Source organism: Musa acuminata, chromosome BXJ2-9 (genome assembly GCF_036884655.1).
Source record: "Musa acuminata AAA Group cultivar baxijiao chromosome BXJ2-9, Cavendish_Baxijiao_AAA, whole genome shotgun sequence".
NCBI classification, from domain to species: domain Eukaryota; kingdom Viridiplantae; phylum Streptophyta; class Magnoliopsida; order Zingiberales; family Musaceae; genus Musa; species Musa acuminata.
This window is the reverse complement of record NC_088346.1, coordinates 2,263,907-2,288,541: the sequence shown is the minus strand read 5'-3', so window position 1 is coordinate 2,288,541 and position 24,635 is coordinate 2,263,907. Positions and strand designations below refer to the sequence as shown.

At 40.5% G+C, this 24,635-nt stretch overlaps 5 protein-coding genes and 1 non-coding gene across 13 annotated transcripts; 4 read left to right on the top strand and 2 right to left on the bottom strand.

Moving 5' to 3' along the window:
• The first annotated feature begins 705 nt into the window (after window positions 1–705).
• Window positions 706–1,220, top strand: LOC135623970 (zinc finger protein ZAT5-like). The gene is made up of 2 exons (XM_065127442.1): window positions 706–1,089; window positions 1,191–1,220. The coding sequence occupies exons 1-2, from the start codon at window positions 706–708 to the stop codon at window positions 1,218–1,220; spliced, it is 414 nt and encodes a 137-aa protein (XP_064983514.1).
• Window positions 1,221–1,782: 562 nt separating this feature from the next.
• On the top strand, window positions 1,783–8,087 carry LOC135622400 (serine/threonine-protein kinase AFC1-like). Of its 7 annotated transcripts, XR_010491044.1 has the most exons (14): window positions 1,845–2,193; window positions 2,700–2,871; window positions 3,044–3,070; window positions 3,259–3,412; window positions 3,501–3,549; window positions 3,637–3,751; window positions 3,952–4,043; window positions 4,262–4,418; window positions 4,517–4,581; window positions 5,451–5,548; window positions 5,661–5,772; window positions 5,889–6,167; window positions 6,332–6,390; window positions 6,700–8,087. XR_010491044.1 is itself a non-coding variant. In XM_065124220.1 (12 exons), the coding sequence occupies exons 1-12, from the start codon at window positions 2,074–2,076 to the stop codon at window positions 6,048–6,050; spliced, it is 1,323 nt and encodes a 440-aa protein (XP_064980292.1). In that variant the 5' UTR covers window positions 1,847–2,073; the 3' UTR covers window positions 6,051–6,219. The 7 variants fall into 7 exon arrangements, 4 of the variants coding, with proteins under 4 accessions (XP_064980292.1, XP_064980293.1, XP_064980295.1 ...); XR_010491043.1 differs by having other exon boundaries at window positions 6,332–8,087; XR_010491045.1 differs by lacking the exons at window positions 5,889–6,167; window positions 6,332–6,390; window positions 6,700–8,087 and adding an exon at window positions 4,965–5,062 and having other exon boundaries at window positions 1,783–2,193; window positions 5,661–5,701.
• A 1,461-nt stretch (window positions 8,088–9,548) lies between these two features.
• On the top strand, window positions 9,549–14,006 carry LOC135622397 (metal tolerance protein 5). 2 transcript variants are annotated; one of them, XM_065124217.1, is made up of 7 exons: window positions 9,700–9,839; window positions 9,919–10,378; window positions 10,710–10,819; window positions 10,922–11,167; window positions 12,224–12,304; window positions 12,573–12,806; window positions 13,372–14,006. In XM_065124217.1, the coding sequence occupies exons 3-7, from the start codon at window positions 10,754–10,756 to the stop codon at window positions 13,720–13,722; spliced, it is 978 nt and encodes a 325-aa protein (XP_064980289.1). In that variant the 5' UTR covers window positions 9,700–9,839; window positions 9,919–10,378; window positions 10,710–10,753; the 3' UTR covers window positions 13,723–14,006. The 2 variants fall into 2 exon arrangements, with proteins under 2 accessions (XP_064980287.1, XP_064980289.1); XM_065124215.1 differs by lacking the exon at window positions 9,919–10,378 and having other exon boundaries at window positions 9,549–9,839.
• A 796-nt stretch (window positions 14,007–14,802) lies between these two features.
• Window positions 14,803–18,064, bottom strand: LOC135622398 (actin-7-like). Its single transcript, XM_065124218.1, has 5 exons — window positions 17,929–18,064; window positions 16,520–16,587; window positions 16,016–16,409; window positions 15,328–15,941; window positions 14,803–15,244 (listed from the first exon to the last, which is right to left on the bottom strand). The coding sequence occupies exons 2-5, from the start codon at window positions 16,574–16,576 to the stop codon at window positions 15,179–15,181; spliced, it is 1,131 nt and encodes a 376-aa protein (XP_064980290.1). The 5' UTR covers window positions 16,577–16,587; window positions 17,929–18,064; the 3' UTR covers window positions 14,803–15,178.
• Window positions 18,065–21,472: 3,408 nt separating this feature from the next.
• LOC135623939 (uncharacterized) lies at window positions 21,473–22,764 on the top strand. The gene is made up of 3 exons (XM_065127409.1): window positions 21,473–21,628; window positions 21,738–21,843; window positions 22,248–22,764. Exons 1-3 carry the CDS (start codon window positions 21,584–21,586, stop codon window positions 22,397–22,399), a joined length of 303 nt encoding a protein of 100 aa, XP_064983481.1. The 5' UTR covers window positions 21,473–21,583; the 3' UTR covers window positions 22,400–22,764.
• Window positions 22,765–24,434: 1,670 nt separating this feature from the next.
• On the bottom strand, window positions 24,435–24,551 carry LOC135624076 (U5 spliceosomal RNA). Its single transcript, XR_010491583.1, has one exon. It is a non-coding gene; the product is annotated as a U5 spliceosomal RNA (small nuclear RNA).
• Between the last annotated feature and the right edge of the window lie 84 nt (window positions 24,552–24,635).

Genomic DNA, 24,635 nt, shown 5'->3' with positions numbered 1-24,635 from the left:
ATATGAACTCTGAAATGTGTACCGGAAGAAACTTGGTATCTGATGTCATAGAAAAGGACTTCATGTGAAGATAAATCTTAGAAATTAGTGTCTAGTTATTCTTATTTATAGGTTTTGGGATAGGAGCAAGATATGAAGAAATATTTTCACCTCCAATTCTAGTCACAAGTCACAATCCGGACAGCAAGATAAAAGTATCGGTCGACGAGGACGATGATGCAGGATGACATATGACGCATGGGTAGATAAGACGGCCAAATCAGCTGTACCAAATCAAGCAAACAATATGGTCGTCTTGCGGTGATCTCTTCCTCTATCTTCTCGACATTGGGTAATGCTGTGGTCGATATTTCAATGTCGATGTCGGCATATCTCCTCTCGTTCTTAGCCTCACTTTGAAGGCGAGTACCGAGTCAACTCTCGTCACTTGTAAACCAAGTAAGCCGGTAACAAAAGCAACACCTCCGCAGCCTTCCTTCCTTCACTGCGAAGCTATCCCATGCGCAGTTCTCACTGCAATCTGCTTGCTCCATGACAACAGTGGAGCAGCAAGTCTTTGGAACCTTCCCAGCTGTCGCGATCTGAAGCCTAGACCAAATGCACGGCGGAGAATGTGTGTGCGTGTGTCTATATATACATATATATCTCGGGAGGTGGATACAATACATGTTTGGGTGCAAAGCTCTATCATCTCCATCCCAATACATGAAGAGTCCAAGAGCCGACGAAGACGATGCAGAGCTGCTGCTGTCGCTCTCCTGCGGGGCGACGACGGCGAAGACCCACAGTGAGCCGAGGGCGGCGGTCGGTGTCTTCGAGTGCAAGACGTGCAGTCGCCAATTCCCGACGTTCCAAGCGCTCGGCGGCCACCGGACGAGCCACAAGCGCCCGAGAACCGATCGTTCCGTCTCCAAACGTAGCGTGCATCGGTGCTCCATCTGTGGCATGAATTTCGCGATGGGGCAAGCTTTGGGCGGCCACATGCGCCGCCATAAGCCCACGGCCGAGGAGTACTCGAAACAGACTCATCAGAAGAAGGAATCGAGCATGGCTGGTCTACAGATTGACGTCTCCGATGATGATCGGATTGTAGCCCATACGAGTAGTTCTTATCATCAGCTGCTTCAGTTATTCGTATAGAGAAATACAGGATTTGATTGTAATATACATTTTTCGTTTCTTTTCTATAGAAATTCGCGTTCAAAGCTGCTATCACATAGGAATAGAGAAATTAGATATTTCATATGCATAGAAATATGATTGAGAGAGACTATACGTTACTATTTCCTTGTGAGAATACGGAGAGGATGAATCTTTGCTGATCTGAGAACTACTTGGACTGATGATACCAGGGATCATCATCTCTTGTATCAGTAGGTTGATCTCTCTCTGACGCGTCTCGTGTACTCTCGTCTCCTCCAAGAAATAGCCATGACCAGCCCATGGCAAGCCCAATTGGAAAGCATTCTACAGTCTAAAATCCTACCACAAGAAACCATGTAAACTGTTTGTAACGCCTAAAGACTCGAGCGGTAGATCTATATTAATCAGTTCGAATGTTACAATAAAAACATATAATCTCTTTTGAGAGTTTATTATTTACTGTAACACTTCAGAAAAAAACATATGTACGTGTTGTTTGGAAGACATACATGCAAATACAAACTTATACGGGAAGATACGCATGATATCCACTATTGTAGAGGAGGTATTCATGCAAATGTGACTGTTGGAGGGGCTATTGGCAGATTACATGTTTTGCGGGGGTGTATATAAGCAAAACTCCTCAAAGAAAATAAAATCCTTTTGGGAGGACCAAAACATAAATGTGATCCGACTCAGAGGGATTCGAGGGATCTTCTTCCGGAAACGGTTTCCAAGTAACTGCGGTTAAGATGACACACCTCGTCCCCGCGATCAACGTTCATTTAAACCGTAGTTAGCCTGAGAAAAAGGGCGGCCGATTAGGGCTTGCTGGGAGAAAACGAAGAAGAGAACCTGGGTTGTCGTTCTTGATTCGCATCGATTTCACCATCTGATGAATTGGGTGTTGCTTTGGTGATTTGTTCGGAGATGGAGACCCAGTGGATGGCCGAATTCCCGCACGCGGCCACGGACAAGCGCCCGCGGAAGAGGCCCAGGTTCACTTGGGATGTGCCCCCTCCGATCCCCCCCGCAATGGTCTTTCTTCCCGTTTGCTCTTCGCCCCGATCTCTTCTTTCGATCTTTCTCCTGCGTCCGGCCCTTTTTTGAATTGAGCCTTCTGTTGGTATTCGTGCTTCTTTTCATAAATTTCGGTTTTGATGATAGATCTCGAAGAAAAAAAAGGGAGCATTTTTAGTTGTTTTCATGTGAATTTCGTAAAGGATCTCGTTGACCCGTTCGTTGTCCGGCCTGATTCATCCTAGTGCTATTCGGTTCTCGAGCGATTCTGGACTCAATTGCTGTTGTGCTGCATCGAAATATGGTATATTTTTATTTGTTGAACTGAACTTTGTAGCGGAGCGACAGGTTTTTGTTTTCTTTTTATTGCTTCGATGCCAGTGAATTTTGCTTTTGCTGGTAAAAGTAGTGCATTTTTTTTTTTCCTTCAGAAGGACTTTTTTGGGTGTGGTATTAACCTGATTAAATGCTTGAGAATTCTGTTTGTGCAATTCTCAGAATTGTCTAACATGGAAATGAACTTATCCTTTTTGTAGGTTCCTGTGACGTTGTACTGCGGAAAGGAAGCTGCCCATGTAGCTGGTGCCAACCAGTTATTGCAATCATTCTACCATGGTGGAGTCCCTCGATATGCATCTCCTCCCTGGAGGGGCGACAACAAAGACGGCCATTATATTTTTAGCATCGGCGAGAATCTAACACCGAGATGTAATTGTTTGTCGCTGTTCTGTTTATATTTGTGTAAATAGTAGCACCATGTTTTCAAGTACGTGCTATCATTTTAATTTTATCGATGCATCTGCAACCTCAACTGCACTTTTCATTTTAATTTTATGGATACACCCTGATATTAACACATTTACACTGTTGACCTATGCAGATAGGATACTGAACAAAATGGGTGAAGGTGAGTTTGTTTCACTCCTGCATTAGCCAACATGCGATAATACTAGAAAGACATTTGATTTCTTCTTTTACATCATCTCCCTTTTAACTGATTCTAATATTTAAAATTTATGAGTGACGAACCTTTGTTTGTTATGAACTCTTAGTTTTCTCCCTGTATTTTCATTTTATGCATTGCATATTCTGCAGGAACATTTGGGCAAGTCTTGGAATGTTGGGACTTGGAAAATCAAGAACCAGTTGCTATCAAAATTGTGCGTTCGCTTCAGAAATATCGTGATGCTGCAATGATCGAAATTGACGTACTTCAAAGGCTTGCAAAAGCTGACAGAAGTGGCACTCGGTAGGTCAACAATATTTCAGCCTATTATTTTATTTATTGAATACTTAGGACTTTAAGATGGATACATATACGTGGTTTCTTCATGCAGTTGTGTGCAAATACGGAATTGGTTTGACTATCGTAATCATATATGTATAGTAAGTACATATGCATTTGTGACTCAGTTTTCTGTGGTGGCCTAATGTTTCTCTCTAAGCATTTCTATTTTTATGTGATCTCAACAGGTCTTTGAGAAGCTTGGACCAAGTTTGTATGACTTCCTTCGGAAAAATAGCTACCGCTCTTTCCCCATTGACTTAGTCCGGGAACTTGGGAGACAGCTTTTGGAGTCTGTAGCATGTACTTGTTCTGTCCCTTCCATTACATGCAATTCAGTAATCAAGCATTAGATTGTGTGGTGCTCAATCATTTTTTGACACTATGTTGTTGTGTACTAAACAGTAGTGAGGTTTACAATCTTCTTTACTAGCTTGGGATTCTATTGAAATGTGGCTTTAGTGGTTTCTATAAAGGTTATCACACTTTTATTTGTGTCACAGTTATGCATGAGTTGCAGCTAATTCACACTGACTTGAAGCCAGAGAACATTCTTCTTGTCTCCTCTGAATACGTTAAGGTTCCTGATTACAAGGTACTGTAGATGGTCCTAAGGTGAATTTACCTGCATCTCATTATTCTTGTTATTAGCCAGTGTCCAAGAAACTATGTATTCTATGATGACTGATAGGAAGTTAATACTCTTTGTTTTCCTGCAGCAACAAGCTTATGTTCCCCCCCCCCTCCCCCCCCTTTTTTTTGTTTATCTGTTCTACTAATATTAAAATTGTCTCTGTATTATGATTAATGCAGGTTCTGTCATGGTCAACCAAAAGTGGTTTATTTTTCATGAATCTCCCAAAAACTAGTGCAATCAAGCTTATAGACTTTGGAAGTACAACATTTGAACATCAGGACCACAGTTACGTGGTCTCAACTAGGCATTACCGTGCACCTGAGGTTATTCTTGGTAAAATTTTGTTTTGCCTCAAATGATATTTCACAAGTTGTGTAGTTATATATATTTTTTCTTTTTATACTTGTTGACTTTTCTTTATTATTTTGAAGGGCTTGGGTGGAATTATCCCTGTGATATGTGGAGCGTGGGTTGCATTCTTGTTGAACTTTGCTCGGTGAGTTCATTCTTACTGATCCTGTTAGCAGATTGTCTTTCATTGTCAGTTCTATATAGTGGCCTTTGTTCTGGATGCTCTTACTTTAACTAGTTGTCTTACACAAAACTCGATGGTGAAAAGATGCATCTTATGATGTACTTAACAGTAGCAATCCAAGAAATATATTTTATGGGTTTTTGGATAATCTGCTTTACCAGTTGAACTAACAACATGTAGTTTCTAATATGCTTTTAAAAATAATTCTGTCCGATTAGTTTAGTGGTGACCATTGTGCGTCCTTTCTTTTCCTTTCGTTTGATGAACTAAAGGTTGCTGGATATTCTCTGTCTGTGACTGTGCATTTTGTACAACATTGCGTGGTCGCTTGTAATGGCTTAAAGGCAAACACAATGGACTTCCAAGCAGTTAGGTGGTTGCCTGGACATTACCACAACCCAAAGGGGAATTACATCATCGCGGAAAAACGCTCCTAAAGGAGGTAAATCCAGGTGCTGATGTGTGTCATACTTCCAAGTGTCATGTTCTGGCTGATTCATTGCACTCAATGGTCTGGTGAAAGATAATGTGAGATAATTTTAGCTCGAGAGCTTTAGGGCTTGATCTGGTGAAGCCTTGAAGGATAAGTTTGTTTTACTACTTGCTAATGCTCCGAAAATATTGTGATTATTGGCTCGTTTGTTTGCCCACATCTTCTGCATTAAGGTTCTTGACACTGGAGTATATGTATTTTCCTTAAGAGTAACTCAACATGGTTGTTATTTTAAGGCATCAGTAAAATAGAAATATAACAGTAAATATGTTATCCATATAAGTTATGTAGCAAGTAGTTATACTAAAATACATTGTATTTAATTTCTCAACATTAGGGGGAGGCACTTTTTCAAACCCATGAAAACTTGGAGCATTTGGCTATGATGGAGAGGGTGTTAGGACCACTTCCTCAGCATATGGTCATCAGAGCTGAGTGAGTCCTACATTTTGTTTCTTTTTTTATGATTTTGTTATTACTCAACCAAATTTGTTGACAGGTTAATCTTATGATATTTAATACTTGTTTTCTTGTATGTCCATGGTAGCCGGCATGCAGAGAAATATTTCAGGCAAGGTAGAGGAGTGCGATTAGACTGGCCTGAAGGGGCAACCTCAAGGGAAAGTATTAGAGCAGTTTGGAAATTGCCTCGTCTTCAGGTAGGTGTCAGTTTGGAAATTGACCTATTTCTGTTTTGAAAGAATATCCATCTTTTCCTATGATGTTTTTCATTCTAGTTAAGTCATGCTATCTAATAATTGTAAATGCTTTGCAGAACTTGGTAATGCAGCATGTTGATCATTCTGCTGGGGATTTAATTGATCTCCTGCAAGGGCTTCTCCGCTATGATCCGACGGAGCGTCTAAAAGCGCAAGAAGCCCTTAGACACCCCTTCTTTACCAGAGTGTGGAGAAGATGTGGTTATTCTTTGAACTAAGGGCTTCACCCTTCTTTCTTAAATCAAGTATGTAAGTGAATTATTAGAAAGAGACACGTGTCTTAGCTGAACCTGCAGACTTCATGGACAGGAAGTTGCTGCTGTACAGGGAACACAGTTGTGTAACGATGAACTTGTCAGGCTTGAATAATGCAATTTATTTTCTCCATGTTTGCACCATCACTACATCCATGACATGAATGTACACGTTTGTTGCTTGTTCAACCTGAATATGTACCAGCCAAACTGACACCAACATGGGAATTGTCTTCTCTTTGCAGAGTTTCAGTTGTGCATGTGTCTCCTGTGGTTGCAATTTAGAGAAGGGACTGGATGAAAGGTATGAAAGGAAGTTCTAATAATATGGTCACATCTTTTTGTGATCTGAGCAAACTTGAGCTCAGTATTGCTGGCATCCTTTTATCTGAATAACCAGCCGTTGGCTCAAGGCAGATGGAATATATTGGTTTCAAGCACAATATAAATAAATGTGCCTAGAGGCTGGAATCGCTAGTATGCTCCTTATTGAGTATGATATCATAATTGTGTTTGCGTTGGCAGCTGGTGTTGAACTATTCACTTAATTTTGCGTGGCTACCATATATTTTATCATCTTAATATTCTAATTGACATATTTTATTTTGTTCAGTTCATACAGAATTTTGTTCTAGTGCTTGTATATTCATACTCATGCAGGAGCCGCAGCTTGCTGATGATTTAGTTCTTGAAGGTATGTAATTTAATACAATGATTTAGTTCTTGAAGGTATGTAATTTAATACAAATTGTTCTTGGTAGAACGATAATTTTGCTGCTACTACAGAATTTTTAGTTTGCATTGTTAAATTAAAATGATCCTCATCCCGATACTCTGATGAGCTACAAGATCCTTTTTCTTTGTGTTATACTGGCCCTCCATCAAAATGAAGTTTTCACATAGAACTTGATTTCTGCTGCTGAGATTTTTTTAGCATAAATAGTATGTTTTACTCTGAACATCTTGAGCAAGAACAAGATGGAATGAAGACATTTGCTGTGTTGCCAGCGATTCGGCCAAGATGAACTGTTGCACTGTGGCTGGCATTTGACACTTCACAGGAACAACCCTTGGTTTCGATTATTGTCTTGATGTAATTGTAGATGTGAGGATTTCTCTTTATGTAAGAGAAGTCTCTTGAAGCCACGCTGGATATACCAGGTAAAAGCCTCCTACTTGATTAAAGATGTACTTCTTCAACAAATGATTTGTACAGCATTATGTGGCCTGTGTTTCCTTAGAACTTTCTTTGTCCTCTTAATTGAACAGAATTGTGAGACTGACTCAGGTGTTTCAGTGAGGAACCTAAAACTGAAAGCTGTTCACCTTAGAGCTAAATTTTTATTTTGATCATTTGCCCATCTTACTCAGGATTCATGTTTTATATGAAGGCTGATGAGGATTTAATGATGCAAATTTGAGCTTCAGATTCTTTCAGATGATGTAGATGTTTGACATCCAAAATCTTCATGTTTGTAACAGGGGTGGCCTGCTGCCTAAGCATCTGTGCTTAGGATGCTGTAAATTGAAGCATGATTCAGAGAAGTTGAAGCGCAGATGATCTTAACTCATCCATTTATTTCCATCAATCCTATGGTTGAAGGTTAGCAGCCTTTCACAGAGGTTATAATAATTATGCTCAGGAAGAATCACAAAAGTTGCTTGTAAGTGTGGTTCTCTCGAAGTAGCGTGTCAAACTTGGATAAAGAGAGAGCGAGTACGCCTGTGGTTGGTGGCTCGCTTGTCAATCGCATGATCGAGATGCATCATTTGTCACTGTAAAGTGACTGTATCTTCCTTTTTCTTCTCCTGAAGTGTTTACGCAGAGATTCTAAGGTTAGGTTCTAAGATTGATTTTTCTTTTTTTCGTATTTATTTATTTATTATTTTTATAAGAAATAAGGACATGCAACTCATCCCTGTATTAAGTATAATTTTTTGTACGACTAGTGACAAGAGACAGGTCAAGAGTTAATAATTGCTTCATGTGATTGGTCTTAAGTCACACCCATCATGTGATGGGTGGGTGCGTTATCCGTCGAGTGGGGAAATGATATATTTATGGTCATATAACTTTTTCTTTCAACATGAGAGCGGCTTTCGGGCTCAGTGATTAGCGCAAATAATTGTGGCATACGTCGTCTTCCTCGGAAGATTGTTTGTAATGAAGAAGTCGAGTGACTGATGCACACATGACTTGAGTTTGTTGGCTTTGAAAACGCCATGTGTGGCATATGGCTTTGAAAACGTCACGTTTAAAGTGCTTTTCACATTATAATTTGTTCCCGTCTGTTGCCTCCGAATTGGTTCCAAACAACGAATCCATGAAAACAAGATAACATCCGCAGATGATTCCTTAATTGTGCTATTCATTTCGAATTATAAATTTATATGTAATATTTTGGATAAATTCTTCCGAAACAATATCTACGAATATAATTTTTATATTTTTATATTATTCCATAAAAGAATCCAATAACATAAATTACAAACTAATTTATCGATTTTTGGTTGAGTAACTTTTAAATATATATATATATATATTTGTTATTTTAGGAAAAAAAATTAAAAGTATTTTAATTTTCTGAAAAATCGCCTTACCTTAATATAAGAATACTTGGAATCAACAGTCCGTTGGGCGTATGCACCGCACCAACGATATTGGTGCCACGCGTCATTCATCCCTGACTAACAGGTGACAGAAAGAGAGAGGAAACGGACGACCGGATCAAGCGGCCAATCCGCGGCGGCCGATCCCCTCTCATCCGAAACAGATTCCCCATAGTATGATCACAACTTTTTGTTTGCATCAAACGATTCTTTGCCACGAAATATATATGTATATATATACATATACATATATATATATATACATATACATATATATATATATATATATATATATATATATATATATATATTGAGGTGTACAGGAACAACATTCTCGGAGTATATATATGTATATTAATTGTGGAGAGTTGGGTGGTGCCTCGTGTGATCCTTCTTTTTGTTTTTATTTTATGTTTTAGGTGCATGATTGATAATAAAAATAAAATATTTAATTTATTTAATTGTAACAGCATCTGATATTTTATCTTTGTCATGATTAGCGTGATAGTTCACATGAATTAGATGAGCCTAGTCATGATTAATCCAACAGCTAATCGTTAGCGCCCACTCTTATCTAATAATTTTGAGAATTATCGTGGTTCAAATTAATTTGACAACATACGCCTGGTTTCTCTCATCCACGGTCGTCCATTATCTCACGATTAAATCATCACCGTCCATTAATCATTCAGGACAAAACAGAATAATACAAAGAATATATATATATATTATCATATACACCGCACAATAAATAATAATAATAATAATAATAATATTTTAGATATATCTTCCTCCACAGGAGGGGATGGTGGTCCCCGCGTTTTGATTGCTTTCGCCGCCGTCTCGGAGGACGTGTACCAAGGAAGCAATAAAAGTCGGAAAACCTGCTCTCTTCTCACCGCGGTGGCGTGACTCCACTCACCTGCTTACCTTTGCGCTCTGTTTCCCCGGCGGCGGAGCTCGCGACGACGAGGCGGATGGGAGAGCCGGAGAGGGCGTACGACGAGGAGGGAACCGAGCTCCTCTTGGTGGAGTCCGGGGAAAGGGAGCGGTCGTGGCGGCTCAACTTCGACGGGTTCCGACCGTCCGAGCCCCGCGAGAAGCCTCCCCCCCGCGGCCTCCATGACTGCCTCGGCGTCTTAGGTTCGCCTTCCCTTTCTTTCTTTTTCTATTCCCTTCGTAATCTGACCGCTCGAGTTCGATGCGTGTTTTTCTTTATTAGGCATATGCATGCTTCCCGTTCATATTATTATGGTCTTTCTTCCGTCATCCCCTTTGATCAGAAGAGCAGCCTACCACATCATCCAATTGTATCGACCGGTGCTTTCTTTATTCTACTTGCGGAAATGTTGGGCTATATTGTTTCAGATGCGATCTTTTTCTGCTAGCCTTTTGGGGATCGGAAAAAGGTGTCTCCTTGGTTTAAGGTATCTTCGTTTTGGGAATATGAGAAATCGCGGATGAGTATTTTGGCTTTTAGTCAATAATCTGGATGCTGATGAAGTATATAATACACTAGTTGATAGGAAGGCTTGTAGTTGTGGGTATTTGGAAATTGAGATCGGATCCAGTTTCATCCCCACCCTTTTTCTTGACGAATCCTTTGCTACTAGATTATTGATTTCAAAGTGGATTACTGAGATTGAAACGAGAAAACCTGAGGGTGGAAGTCATTGTTCATGGTGAGTAGTCCCTCCGTATTCATTTATTTTTCTTTACTTTTTTTTTAAATGGAGATTTATTTTTCTGGAGTCACCTCACTGATTAAGCACCTTACTCTAGATAAACATGAGAAACAATATCTGAAAAAAATTTTGCTCTTGAATTACCGACGCCTATTTCTCGGATTTGGTTTGCTAATCATGTTTTGCATCAGCTGATCGTTTTGTGATATAATTAATATGCTGAAATCTCATTTGCCTCTTAACTGTGAAGGTAGTGTTAGAGCAGTATGTTGAACAAATGAGTTTGGGATTTTTAACTGAGAAAAAAGTGTTGACGTGATGGTCATAGGCACTGGAGATGTGGTGGCAGAATATTATCAGCAACAGGAAGAAATGCTTGAGGGTTTTAACGAAATGGATGCCTTAACTGAACGTGGTTTTCTTCCTGGAATGTCGAAGGTACGAGTTCTCCTGAGGCTGAAGAGGGCAAATACTTCTGAAGGAAAGTGTTAGCTTGATATGAAATAAGCCATGGACTGACATCGTTATGTTTCGAAACAGGAGGAGCGCGAGAAGATTGCTAAGAGTGAGACAATGGCCATTAGACTATCGAACATCGCTAACATGGTTCTCTTTGCTGCAAAAGTTTATGCTTCAGTCAGGAGTGCCTCGTTGGCAATTATTGCATCTACACTCGATTCTCTCCTTGATCTTTTATCAGGGTTTATCCTATGGTTTACTGCATGCCAAATGCAGTCAAGAAATCCCTACCAATATCCTATTGGCAAAAGACGCATGCAACCATTGGTAAGTGTATTTCTTTTTCTTTTTATTTTTAATTAGTCAAGTTGATATTATACAAGGTTTACCATTGTTTGCATGGAACAGTATGTTTCCTTTCTTTAGCGACTCACTATTCAAAAAATATATTCATATGGAACTAGGCTATATGCAGCCACAACAACTGGAAATGTCATTAACTTTAGCATTTATTTATCCTTTTATGGTTATGCAAAGCACAATAATTGATATGTCCTTGTTATAGCATTTGTTTATCCTTTTACTGTTATGCAAGGCAAAGTAATTGATATGTCCTTGTTAGTTGTGGTGTGTCATCCTTGGGATTCCTCTACTGGAACTATGTCCTCGTTAGTTGTGGTGTGTCATCCTTGGGGTTCCTCTACAGGAACTATGTTCCAATTGTTTTTTGTTTCCAACTGGCTGCACACTTTTGCACTGGAAAAGATACATTTACGTGTGGGGAGTCAGCTACTCTTGCTCATAAAAAATTTACTGTTGTTAAAGCCGAGCTTTACCCATATCTATTACATTTATTTTATGGGTCATACTAGAAATACTTGGGTTATTTTGGTAATTTATTATTATCTTTTACACATTTTTCATGTATTCAGATTTCTTGCCAACTATTGCAGCCGGGTAATCATCTCTATATCTGAATGGGATGGCCCTGTAAAGAGTTTGTTTCATGTGAATTCTATTCTAGCAACTACACTATGTTATTGGGAGCAAATTCATCTTTTCTTTCTTAGATGGGTCTATCTTGGGTTTATAGTTTATCACTATAATGGGTAACAAACACTGTTTTTCTTTGAACTTATTGATTTCATGTTGCATTATCCTTGTTACTGGCTCAGGAATAGGGCTCAGCTCAAGTAACTCCAACTGGGTATCTTGTGTAAAATCCAACCTCCAACTCTAGCACCTGTGGTAGTTGTTTTACCCTTAAGGTTTATGTTTTTTTGGACACTTAATCCTCTCATTAGTTGATTTCTTCTGCTTCCACTACGTTTACTTTTCTTGATTTGTTCACAGTTGCACTAAGAATATTTCTATGATTTGCAGGGAATTCTTGTTTTTGCATCTGTTATGGCAACATTGGGTCTACAGATAATCTTAGAGTCAGTGCGCTCACTGATGTCTGATGTAAGTGCATTTGACAATATTTGGTATTGACAACCCTTGGAGTAGATGTGAAATTTCATCCTTGATCATGAATCCTGAGTGTATAATCTAAATACAGTAGAAATGTTTGCTTTCATGGGGCCTATAAAATCTATGACCTCTGTTTATAGATTATAACCCAGTACACAGCCTTTCTCTGTTTATAGATTATAGAAAATCTAAATACAGTATCGACAATCCTGCATTTATAGTATGAAAGTCTCATGCTTGTTGATATGTCAATATGCAGGACAATGAATTCAGGTTGACCAAGGAGCAAGAAACCTGGTTGGTTGACATCATGCTATCAGTGACGTTGGTGAAGCTTGGCCTTGTTGTTTACTGCCGTTCGTTCACTAATGAAATAGTTAAGGCTTATGCACAGGATCACTTTTTCGATGTCATTACAAATATCATTGGCCTTGTGGCTGCACTGCTTGCCAACTACGTCAAAGGCTGGATAGACCCTGTTGGCGCCGTAATTGTAAGTAGGAGAGGCATTATCTTCTTTCACATGCTAATTTTAGATCCTTCCGTTTAATTTTTCTTTGCATGTTATGTCCTAAGCTTCTAAATCCACAAATGGATTTTCTAGGCTGTATATTTATAGACTTTGTTGTTTTTAGTATTTTCTTTCTTAAAATAATTGTGTGCTTTAATATTGTGATAAACAGTTTTTATAGTTTGATCAATCTTTTTTTTTATAGAATATTAGGAGAAATAGAGTAAGGTTGATGCTTTGTCGGATGATAAAACTCACTTTTCTGAAAATCTTCCCTTTGGGATTGAGCATCAATTGCAATGAATCGGTAGATGGCTGGCTCATTGGACAAATGTACGTAAGCAACGCTCTAGAAACTTACAGGAAGTTTCCTCATACGGCTTTAGAAATTTTGACTTCAATTTATCTGTGATATTTTCATCTATGATTTTAAACACTAAAGAGAAAACAACACTCAAATCATTTGTGTATGAGTCAATATTTTCATTCTTTTGCATCGATACAGACACTTGAGGCATAGAGCTGATATTATTGTCTATCGTGACAGTTGGCACTGTATACCATCCGTACATGGTCGATGACTGTGCTGGAAAACGTGAACTCGTTGGTAGGGCGGTCGGCAGCACCGGAATACCTACAGAAGCTCACATACCTGTGCTGGAACCACCACAAGGCCATACGGCACATTGATACGGTGCGAGCGTACACATTCGGATCGCACTACTTTGTGGAGGTGGACATCGTCTTGCCATCAGAGATGCCACTTAGAGAAGCTCACGACATCGGGGAGGCCCTGCAAGAGAAACTAGAGCAGTTGCCTGAGATAGAACGAGCTTTCGTTCACCTCGACTATGAATTCACCCATAAGCCTGAGCATGCCCAGTCCCATGACGATTAGCCACCACACAAAGGTGTGTCGTGCCAAAATAACTCAAGGTTAAAGTCCAGTAGCGTCTTCCAAGTTCTATAGATGGCTGTCATCGTTGTTCAAATTATCAAGCGGACCGACCCTACTTGTGGTTGGTTTAATTTGCAACCTTGCTTGGAACATCATGAAGGCCAGCAGATTGGGTAGCTCGCTTATGAGAAGATAAGATGGCTTGTTGGCATCAGCGTTCATACATCCTTTGCAGTTTGTAGCTTGTGGACATTTCCATTCTAACTTGAGGAAGCTTTGTGATATGCCACTCTTCATAAAAATGCCTCGTTGCATCAAAACTTTTTATCTTCTTCCTTTCATGTGGTAGGCTTGAAGGAAAGCTACGGTATCGTGCATCTGGACCTGGTGAGTTCCCAAGTCATCATCATGATCGCATAAGCCACAGCATTCGTTTTGTCTTTTCTCTTCCCGGTGGATCCTGTTGTCATCACTCGGAAAGCCAAATGGTCCTCCACGACTCATTCGCTTGGCCATTGATGTGATGTGGAAGCATCATGGCAGCACTTGTGGAAACACTTCTTGTGGGAATAATGCATATGCATGCACATGAATCGTGGATAACAAAGTTGATATCGAAGATGTGCCGAAGAAATCATTTGGCCAGGTTCATGCCGTCCTACGATACCCATCCCACTGTAATGCCTTGCAAAACACACACAAGAACATCTTTATGGTTCTTGTGTTTAGGACTACAAAGATCGTATTGTGATTTAGCAGTGGCTGCATCTAGGTTATGCTGAGCAAATTCAATGAACAAGTGAAAGAAAGATCATCGTGCTTAGCCTTCGAATTCATCTCGGTGCAGAAAAAAGTACATTGTATTGGCAAAAGATTCATTGACCCAACAACAGCAAAGCAATCCTTCTCATGTTAAGATGTCAAGTGTCAATTATCTCAACCTCGAAGCTAAAAGTTGGTGATGCTGGAAGCGCACCGATCATAATTTGCAAGAGCAAACTGGTAAGCAGTTAAAAGCAACACATCTTGGAAGAGCAATATCAAGAAAATAGATGAGAAGAAATAACAAAAATGATGATGTAAAAACCAACGGAACTACAAAGTCCCTTTGAAACCCTCCAATCTTACAAATTCGTACAATAGTTTACTATAAGAAAACACCAAACCGTACCAGGTAAACCGAAAGAAAAGGTCACAAGCCCGAGCCTCATCCAAACTAAAGTGAACACAGACCAGAAGAGGATCTTGGCGGCACCAACTGCAAATACTGATGTTGCCTATGCTCAAGACATCATCTAACAAGAGGGCTTCTGTTAGCCCAGACTCGAAACAGACAGGAATCTCACAAGCAAATCTGACAACCTTCACCAAATCTACTAATCCAGATCGAGCCACGGATACACGGGCCTTGAGATCTGCCTGAAGTACAGGCAAGCGACGCGCCAGACACGGAAGCTCAGAAGCATTTTCGGTGGACAATTGCTGGACCAGACTCCTCGTACTCTTCCTTTGAAATCCACATCTGCATGTTTAAAGTTTGACAAAGTGATGCATCTCATATTATAAGAGAAAATATAATGACACAAGACTAGAACTAGGATGTACCTGCTGGAAAGTGCTAAGAGAGGCAAGGATGGATCCTCCAATCCAAACACTGTATTTACGCTCTGGCGGGGCAACTACCTTAATCTTCATGCTGCTTGGGGCAAGAGCAGTGATTTCCTTGCTCATACGATCAGCAATACCAGGAAACATGGTTGATCCACCACTGAGCACAATGTTGCCATACAAATCTTTCCTGATATCGACATCACATTTCATAATCGAGTTATATGTGGTCTCGTGAATTCCAGCGGCTTCCATGCCTATAAGTGATGGCTGGAAGAGGACCTCTGGACACCTAAATCTCTCGGCGCCAATAGTAATGACCTGCCCATCTGGGAGTTCATAGCTCTTCTCCACACCTGAGCTAGTCTTGGCAGTCTCCAGCTCCTGCTCGTAATCAAGGGCAACGTATGCAAGCTTCTCTTTTATGTCCCTCACAATTTCCCGTTCTGCAGTAGTAGTGAATGAATAGCCTCTCTCAGTAAGGATCTTCATGAGGGAGTCTGTGAGATCACGACCGGCGAGATCCAAACGAAGAATGGCATGAGGTAGTGCATATCCCTCATAAATCGGAACAGTATGGCTGACACCATCACCAGAGTCGAGCACAATACCTGTTGACAAATAGCCCAATCAAACAAATGAAAATTTTAAAATTTCCCACTGAAGCACACAGATTGATACAAACCAGTGGTGCGGCCACTAGCATAGAGGGAAAGAACTGCCTGGATCGCAACGTACATGGCAGGCACATTAAAAGTTTCAAACATAATCTGGGTCATTTTCTCTCTGTTTGCCTTGGGGTTAAGAGGAGCTTCAGTTAGAAGTACCGGGTGCTCCTCGGGAGCCACACGGAGCTCGTTGTAGAAGGTATGATGCCATATCTTTTCCATGTCATCCCAGTTGCTAACAATTCCATGCTCGATTGGATACTTCAAGGTGAGGATCCCTCTTTTAGACTGGGCCTCATCACCGACATAAGCATCTTTTTGGCCCATCCCAACCATAACACCAGTATGGCGAGGTCTGCCAACAATACTGGGGAATACAGCCCTGGGTGCATCATCACCAGCAAATCCAGCCTGTTTGATGAAGACAAGAGAAGCACAAGACAATTTGGTGTCCATGTTGAGAATCAAAGGATAAAAACACTCTTCAAAGAGAAAGAAACTCCGACAGTGAACTGACTGACCTTGACCATCCCAGTTCCATTGTCACAGACGAGAGGTTGGATATCCTCGTCGGCCATCTTCGATAAACCTGAAAAATATATGTGTATGAGGATAAACTCTCATCATGTATAAAGAGCCAATGAACCAACCATCGAAAACTCACCAACTCTATTATTTTCAATCATGTGGATTGTGACATTGGCATTATCAATTGATACAAGTAAAATAGTCAAGCAATACTAAAGAACCAATAAACAAATTGCTGATTTATTTTCTTATTATGTAAATTATGAGAATAAACAATACACAGTGTCACCAATCTCATTATCAATCATGGACAACAACTAAAGAGTGAAAAATTGTGCGTATAGCCATACATCCATGAGGAAGAGTGGTCAGGAACATCTTATGTAGTAGTTACAAACAGGAAGCCCCGATGTGAGTTAGAAACACCAGTAAGGATCTAGAAGAATTTGTTAGCTCTCTACCGAAAAGTATCATCTTTCAGGAAGACCAGATAATTTGTGTTTATCTCTTAAATGAGACACTATAACATGGAATCTGTTGTCTTCCCTCCGTGGAAAGATCAACTGATGTTGCAAGCGGTTTGTGATTAGCTCCCCAAATAAAGGATATAAAAAAGCCTCATAGAAGAAATGTTTATTTAGTGTTCAAACACTGAAACCATGAAAAGACAAGGTCAAAAGTCCAATGTAAGCCTGCAAACCAAAATACTAGAATACCAATGTACCCAGGTCATTCCTTGCTTTGATTCTCCGATTGTGTTATAATTAGTAATCGGCATGTAATATAGTACTACCAACACTACATTCACTATCTGTGCCGGTCATCGGAAACGAAATAGTATCACGAAGGCATAAACACCGACAATAAAAGGGGCAAAGAAACAGAATAAGCAGCAACCACAAAGAAGATCCCATTCTTCTTTACCACCAAGCAGACAGCAAAGTTCCGCATAAATGGATGCAATAAATAGGTCAGATCCAACAACAGATTAATAAAAGCCTACAAAAATAGCCTACTGGAGAATGCAAACGGATCAGAGAGCCATCAAAAAAGCAGATCTCCGCATAAGCATATCAATCGATAATCGAAGGAACTGACGCCGATAGAATGAAACCAGCGATCAATTAAAAAAGAATAAAGCACAAATAGCATCCGGTTTCCGAATGTGCAGCTCGCGACCAGCTCAAAATTAAACCCTAAAAATTCAACTTTTTGATTGAAAGACAGCATCTTTCACTGTTAAACAAGATAGACCGTCTTGAATGCACCGATCGGGGTCGATATCACCGGATGCAAACCACCAGACCGCGGATCCTAAGTTTCAGAAACAAAAAGAACACCCCAGCCGCCGATCGATCAATGAAAGCACAGATCTATGAGATCGGAGGGACCGAGATATTACCTTTGTCGAAGACAGCGATCAAGGGGAAGAGGAACGATCGAAGACGAGGAGCAGTGAGTAGCTTTTATACTGACAGATTGGAAATCGACATCCCTTTTCTCGTTTAAAAGAAGGCAATCGTCCCTCCCAACTGATTTTTCAGTTATTTTCTTTTAATGCAAATTCAGCATATGTATTCCTCCGATCAATATATATAATTAAAATATATTTTGCGTATATAAATTATTATTTATTTATTTATAGTAGCTAATGTGATTTTATTAGACAAGTAATTATGGTGTATATAAGGAAGATGTATATGTTAAATCTAAATTTTAGACGGTGTCGAAGCTCTGACTTTCTGATTTGGATGTCATTTCTTAGTTAATCGATTATACCTTGTGTTCATGTGATAATTTATTTATAAAATTACATCGGGAGCGTACTCGATAATTCTCCTCTAGTATTTATGTTATTAAGAGACTTGGAAGGTTCGATCTAAGTGTTGAATACAAAGAGTGTAATTCATTAAGGATAGAGAGGAGCCCTCCTTGAGATATGCTCGAGGATCTTATAGTGATTCTTTGAATGATTAAGTTTAAGATTATAGTTTAATACTAAGAGTCTTTATTATAAGGTGAGGGTGACATTGTGTTATAAGGTATCGATAGTCTTTATTATATTATTATTCTCATATCACTTGTCCTTTTTCATCGTGTCTTAACATGTGTAATAGAGTCGATGCGTGATAAAATTTTTATTCGATCATCGACCTTGAAGGGGGGAGGATTCAGTTATCCTATCATCGAAAGGAGAGCTTTAGATCAATTAGATCGTATTGTCGTCGAATGGAGCAATTTGAGCAATTTCGATCATATTATTGTGGAATGAAATACTTTGGGTTGTCTCAATCATGCTATCACTAAAGGAAGCGCTTTCGATCGATTCGATCATGTTATCATCTAAGAGAGTATTTTAGATTGATTTGATCATGCTATCATTGAAGAGGGCCCTTTCTTCATCGAATCGAATGGAGCGCTTTAGATCGATTCAACTATGCTGATGTTGAAGGATGCACTTTGTGTTGATTCAAATGGGTTATCGTCGAAGGACACCTCATGGTTTGGTGCAATCTTTTTCTTGGGAAATGAGTTGAGTCACTGATCTCTACCTTTCATAAGGCTAAGTACTTGATCGATAGACATCAATGTCGGATTGGCACAGTTAGTCATATTAGCCCTCCTTCATTGGATTTTTTACTATTAGGAATTCAACCACGAGGTGTTGGTTTGTGTCCTTAGGAACCAACGGTTTGGTATGACTGATGAGAAGAATCAAGATAGACAAAAGCCATTAATGTTGGCATTGATCAGGATCGATGGGTTAGGATTTGAAACCTTTCTTCCTTTTCATCTTGGCCTTGTTTTATTGTCATTAAAGAGGTGGTTGGCTTCTTATGGAGCTTATGATTAATGAAAATGAGCTCAAACTTCTTAGTTAGATCACTGTTCTAACTAAGTGTGACACATGAGAGCATCATTGCTCATAGTTACTTAGAATTCATGTGGTATTGGCTCCTCCTCGATGCTTCCAACGATGGGAGATTACAAGTAAGGCTCTAGCTCAGGTTGTTTTCTTTGCTTAATCTTTTTATATTTTCAAGACGTTAATTTATTACGAGTAATAAAATTTCATAGAATGAATATTTGACTTCTTTTGATACTTTAATTTCTTATACTAAGATATTTCGTAGTAACTATGTCTTCCAGTGGATCTCTTGACTTAGCTACAATGTTGGGTACTAATACCGATAAAGAAACACTAATGATAGTTGAAGGAGTTGATATTTGCTGTGTTAATTAGGCATTAGGCTTGTTTAATTACGTGTCAAATTTAGATAATTTAAGTAGTCATCTCGAATATCCAACATTGTTTCTTATGACCACCATTCACATTGTAAAAATCAATGAGAACGTCTTTGTCAAATTATCCTGATGTAATTTTGTACTATCATCGTACTTATATTCAATGCTCTCACTTTGATTTCTCGAGAGACATATTCAAGAAAAAAAAGTTAATAGTTAGATCGACCAATCAAAATATATTTTAACAGATAGATATGTAAAGTCATATTTTCTTCTTTTTTTTTCTAAAATCCCTCAGCAGCTCGGACCGGGCCGGATGATGTTGAACTGGGTTGAACCTATGGGCTTGTTTTGGGCTTATCTCGGCCCATTAAACACCCCATCAGTGAAAGACCCGTAGGCGCCGGCCACGTCGTGTCGTACAGTCAATAAAGCCGAGTCAGTCGACCCTTTCAAGTTCATTTTGAGATGTATAAATCAATCCGGTCGCCAAATAATAATACATGCTGATTTGTGGTTCTCTCCATCTAATTCCAGCTATGGATCTGATTGAGCGAGTGTGATCCACAATAGTGGTGCTCCAGAACAGTGTTACATGTAGTCAATTGGAAGATGGTACTGTGGGTTCTTTTGTACTCCATGATTCGTGCTGGTCGATTTCGATCCTGTTAGACCCAACATCCATGAGTTCAAGCAAAAGCTAAGCGAGTTCGATTGGCACAGGAAACTTCGCCTGCGAAGTCCGTCTCTGTGCTCTTCTCGACCTTAATCCAAGGTGAAGGACCACTCCGGCACACAGAGAAAGGACTAAAAGAATCCACTCCGACCATTACTCCGACAAAAGGAGAATCCTGCGCCTTGGCCTCTCCATGCGACTGAATCCTCTTCCTGCATGCCATCAGCTCTGGGGAACCATAAATCTGGCCTCCGGTTTGACGTTTGCCACACCCAATCATCAGTCGCTTTTGTGGTCGCAACCCAATAGCAATGAGCCACGTCAGTACGTTGTTCAAAGTTCAGGATGCCACACGTGAAGCCTCACAGCCTGGTCATCGTTAGAGCGGCTCTCTCACTCGACGGTGGCAGTGGGGTCCACACCATGTGGCCGGATTTGGACACTGCCGGGTGTCGCAACCCAGAGTCGTGATTGCAAACGCAAGACGCACCGAGACAAAGCTACTGCTATTGGGGCTGCTGAATGACCCATACCTCTCCCGTGGCAACCTCACTATGGCTACGTCCCGATGGGCCCCAAGTCGAACGTACAGAACACTGGTGTTGGACCCCACCTTCCCCAAAGTTGAATTCAAAGTGAGGCTTAAATAGGACAGCCACCGCAGAGCGCGTCGAGCGGAACATACGACACGGAGTCTACTGCTTGCTTCTATCTCTTTCTCGAATCCGACGTGCATGGAATCTAATTTAGACTCGGCCATGTCGGGATCGTGAGAACGACGCCATTTAGCCCGACCCAATCACACTCGAAAACGTCACCACTATCGAGCATCGGGGCCCATATATCTGCGCACACAAACGGGAGAGCCGACGACGGCAGCGGCTGGTTGCGTACGTGTGTCATGGTTCATCTGGGAATGTAGGGCCCACGGGCCACGTGAAGGGAGGGCCCACATGAGGGACGGACGTGGCTTTAGTGCAACTCGTCTGCACCAATCGTCGCTCGTCGCCCACGTGGTCGCCGGCCTTGCTCTGATCACATCGGTGCTGCCGCCTTCTTTTTAAGGACTAATCCCACCCCCCCGGTCGGTCGTGTAGCTTGTGTGTATGCCGACCGCGTCTGGTTTAGCTTCGTCATGGGTGACTCCTCTTCTTCATCATCGGCCTCCTACATCCGCATGGTGATCCACGAGGAGAAGAACCCCCTACAAATTTGCTCTTCTCTTTCCCCGGTTACCGTGAGACATCTTGATCTTGATCTTAATCTTCCTTCATGGGTGTTGCTTGCAGGTGCAGCACCTGATCGAGAAATGTCTCCTCTTCCACATGAGCAAGGAGGAGTGCGTGGAAGCCCTCTCCAAACACGCCAACATCAAGCCTGTCATCACTGCCACAGGTATATATGTATATATATAGAGAAAGAGAGAGAGAGAGAGAGAGAGAGCGACGACACATAATCCATGACACGTAACAAAAGCTTGATGCTCTTTTGTAAGTGATCGTATCAACATTCGAACCCTGCAGGTAACCTAGGGATTTATGTCTTAGGATAGACAAGAAATCTTGTAATAGCTTTACGTGCATGCTCGCGTATAAGAAGAAGACCTCCGTTGTTGGAGATATAGGAAGGAAGATTATAAGCGAGGAGATGAGATAGTCGCTAGATGCCTTCTCCTTTTACAAAGAAAGAATTCTAATATTAAAATCACCTTCTGTGTATATTAAGATCTAACATATGCGAAGACCGTCATTGATTTTGATCTAGCATTTATGATAGCAGTTGTGTGCTTAAATTGCCAGTGTGGGCTGAGCTGGAGAAGGAGAACACGGAGTTCTTTGAGGCGTACTCGAAGAACCGAGAGGAGAGCGTGATGGAGATGAGAACAATGCAGATGATCCGGACGATGCTCACCCGGATGGCTTCCAGAGATCCGGACGAAGACGAAGACTAAGGTGGCACCCATCCGTTGAAATTAACTATCTATATAGCCTGCGTCCAAGCTAGCGTTACTGTCGAAGGTGGTGGCCACAAGCTGCACCCTCCACGCGAGGCAAGGATGGTAAGGTAAAGTAAATTAGCCTCCGGAGATCATCCTGCGGCGGGCATTAGATCGAACAACTCGGTGGCATAGGCCGCATGCAGCATGATCTTTGTCATTGCAAATCTGTAAATTAATCCCGTACGTCGAGATTGCAAATGAAGTAACGTTTTGTGGCTACTGTTGTCGACTTCTTGTGTGGTTACAGTCGACCTCTGCTGAAAAGTTTCGGTTGATTGGGACTTCACCAGTAATGTAGGTGTGCCTCTTTACCTTTACGTGTATGATTTTGGAGGTCGAAGTTGATGGGAGATCTGAGAGCTCAACATACTATTCCACATAGTATGTCAAATATCATATATGACTTGAAGTTTTACAGGTACCGGAACAGTCATGTGACATAAACAATAAGAGCAACCCCACCTATCATCACAGAAGAAGTTGTCAGAGTCCATGCTTTTCAGCAAAGATTACCAGCTTTCTGCGAGACAGAAACAACGGAGAAGACGCATGGGACATCTCTGCTGTTGCTGTAGCTTCTTGATATGCTCACACAAGCCACACAATGGACCGAGGCAATTATATGTGTGTCATTTCCAGTTTCGATGAATTAGCTCTTCCTGAATGATGCCTTCCCGACATTACACGGTATCATTATTTTACCGGGAAGCCAGAGCTTGTCTCCATGGTTTTTACGTGTGTGGATTGGAGTCGAGCAAGCGTGATGGTGTCGTCGTCGGCGGGCAAGCATGCGAAAAATGAGAGTCGCAGGGAAGTCCAAAGAAGCGTACATCTGTTGAAAGCTGTAATCATTGTATGAAGAAATTATAAGCGCATTTATTTCTGCAGTGTCCCTTTCCATTTCTCGATTTCTTTGACAGGGTTTGGATTCTGTCTCCGCGTGATTGATGGGAATGGCATCGTTTCAATGGTTTGTTTGTCACGAAACACAAGGGGAAAGCAAATCAACGCGGAGCTCGGTCGGCCGCGATCATCATCGTCATCATCATCATCATCATCATACAACCTTTTGACTGGGTCATCAATAATGTCCGAACCACAGCTTCAAATCGTAGAGAACATTAGAAGAACCTTTCGGCAACCAGAATCTATTTTCAGATTGCTTGCAATAACACTCATCAGATGACTCTAAAAGGAGATGAAAGAACAGATAGTACCAGAGATTTTTTTATAGGTTGATTATTGTATTTTTTTATAGGTTTACAATATTTTTATAAAGTTAATAAAAATATGGATGAATTTTCATAAAAATTCTATAGTTTCACAATTGTAGAGCACCTTAAGTATAAAAATTTCATATAAATACCTCTAGCTACGTAGAAAGATGATTTTACTTTTATTATTTTAAAAATATCATACCTCAACCCTAGTCACACCTTTGCTCCGTTTCGTCTTACGCATGATCGTCAACCCTCATTATCATCATTTGTCATAAGGGTGAGTTGCCCCTCTTCTTTCTTGTCGATCGATGACAATGAGAAAGCATGAGGAGATCGCATCGACAATGAAGAAATGCAAAGAGACTACATGACATCGTTAGATCTTATGGGGCCCTTGACCTTCGTTGTTATCACTAATCTTAGAATAATCTTAGAAGTGTCATACATCATCGTTGTTTGCATCTCTTCTCGGAGACCACTATACCTTTACCTTCATCTTTGGTTAGGTTTAGTAATTGGTGGGACAGTAAAAGAGTGAAAAACAATAAGTTATCATAGAAAATTTTAAAAATTCATCTTAAAAATAGTATAATCTTATTAAAAATACTATAATTTACATGATAATAAATCGGTTCACCTAATAATGCAGTAATATCTCACCTTAGACATTTTCCGATAAAATTAGTTAATATAATTTATTTGAAGACTAGGAAAATATCCTCTAGTCTCAAGAGAGGAGCAATCTTTAGATTTAGGCTTGATGGGGCATCCTTCGACGAAGAATCGGCCTCCAAAAATAGGCGTATGCTGCTCAGAGTGGCGGGCACACGGTATTCTTTAGTAAAAGGCGAAAGAATAGTTCGCTTTGCGCCCACCACGCAGCTGCGTGACAATGTGATCGGCAGGCCGTGCCTTATGAAGGAGGTCACCGGATGTGATACGCTTTTCTTGCCGATGTGGGACTAAAA

Excerpts from the sequence above, each read along its gene's own strand:
- LOC135623970 (XM_065127442.1), top strand. The coding sequence starts at position 706 with ATGAAGAGTCCAAGAGCCGACGAAGACGATGCAGAGCTGCTGCTGTCG. Across the intron at positions 1,090-1,190 it reads TCTCCGATGATGATCGGATT|AAATTCGCGTTCAAAGCTGC; the intron begins GTAGCCCATACG and ends TCTTTTCTATAG.
- LOC135622397 (XM_065124215.1), top strand. The coding sequence starts at position 9,674 with ATGGGAGAGCCGGAGAGGGCGTACGACGAGGAGGGAACCGAGCTCCTC. Across the intron at positions 9,840-10,709 it reads TGACTGCCTCGGCGTCTTAG|GCACTGGAGATGTGGTGGCA; the intron begins GTTCGCCTTCCC and ends TGATGGTCATAG. Across the intron at positions 12,305-12,572 it reads TGCGCTCACTGATGTCTGAT|GACAATGAATTCAGGTTGAC; the intron begins GTAAGTGCATTT and ends GTCAATATGCAG.
- LOC135622400 (XM_065124220.1), top strand. The coding sequence starts at position 2,074 with ATGGAGACCCAGTGGATGGCCGAATTCCCGCACGCGGCCACGGACAAG. Across the intron at positions 2,872-3,043 it reads CGAGAATCTAACACCGAGAT|ATAGGATACTGAACAAAATG; the intron begins GTAATTGTTTGT and ends TGACCTATGCAG. Across the intron at positions 5,549-5,660 it reads CATATGGTCATCAGAGCTGA|CCGGCATGCAGAGAAATATT; the intron begins GTGAGTCCTACA and ends TGTCCATGGTAG.
- LOC135622398 (XM_065124218.1), bottom strand. The coding sequence starts at position 16,576 with ATGGCCGACGAGGATATCCAACCTCTCGTCTGTGACAATGGAACTGGG. Across the intron at positions 16,410-16,519 it reads ATGGAACTGGGATGGTCAAG|GCTGGATTTGCTGGTGATGA; the intron begins GTCAGTCAGTTC and ends TTCATCAAACAG. Across the intron at positions 15,942-16,015 it reads TGCTAGTGGCCGCACCACTG|GTATTGTGCTCGACTCTGGT; the intron begins GTTTGTATCAAT and ends ATTTGTCAACAG.
- LOC135623939 (XM_065127409.1), top strand. The coding sequence starts at position 21,584 with ATGGGTGACTCCTCTTCTTCATCATCGGCCTCCTACATCCGCATG. Across the intron at positions 21,629-21,737 it reads CGGCCTCCTACATCCGCATG|GTGCAGCACCTGATCGAGAA; the intron begins GTGATCCACGAG and ends TGTTGCTTGCAG. Across the intron at positions 21,844-22,247 it reads GCCTGTCATCACTGCCACAG|TGTGGGCTGAGCTGGAGAAG; the intron begins GTATATATGTAT and ends TTAAATTGCCAG.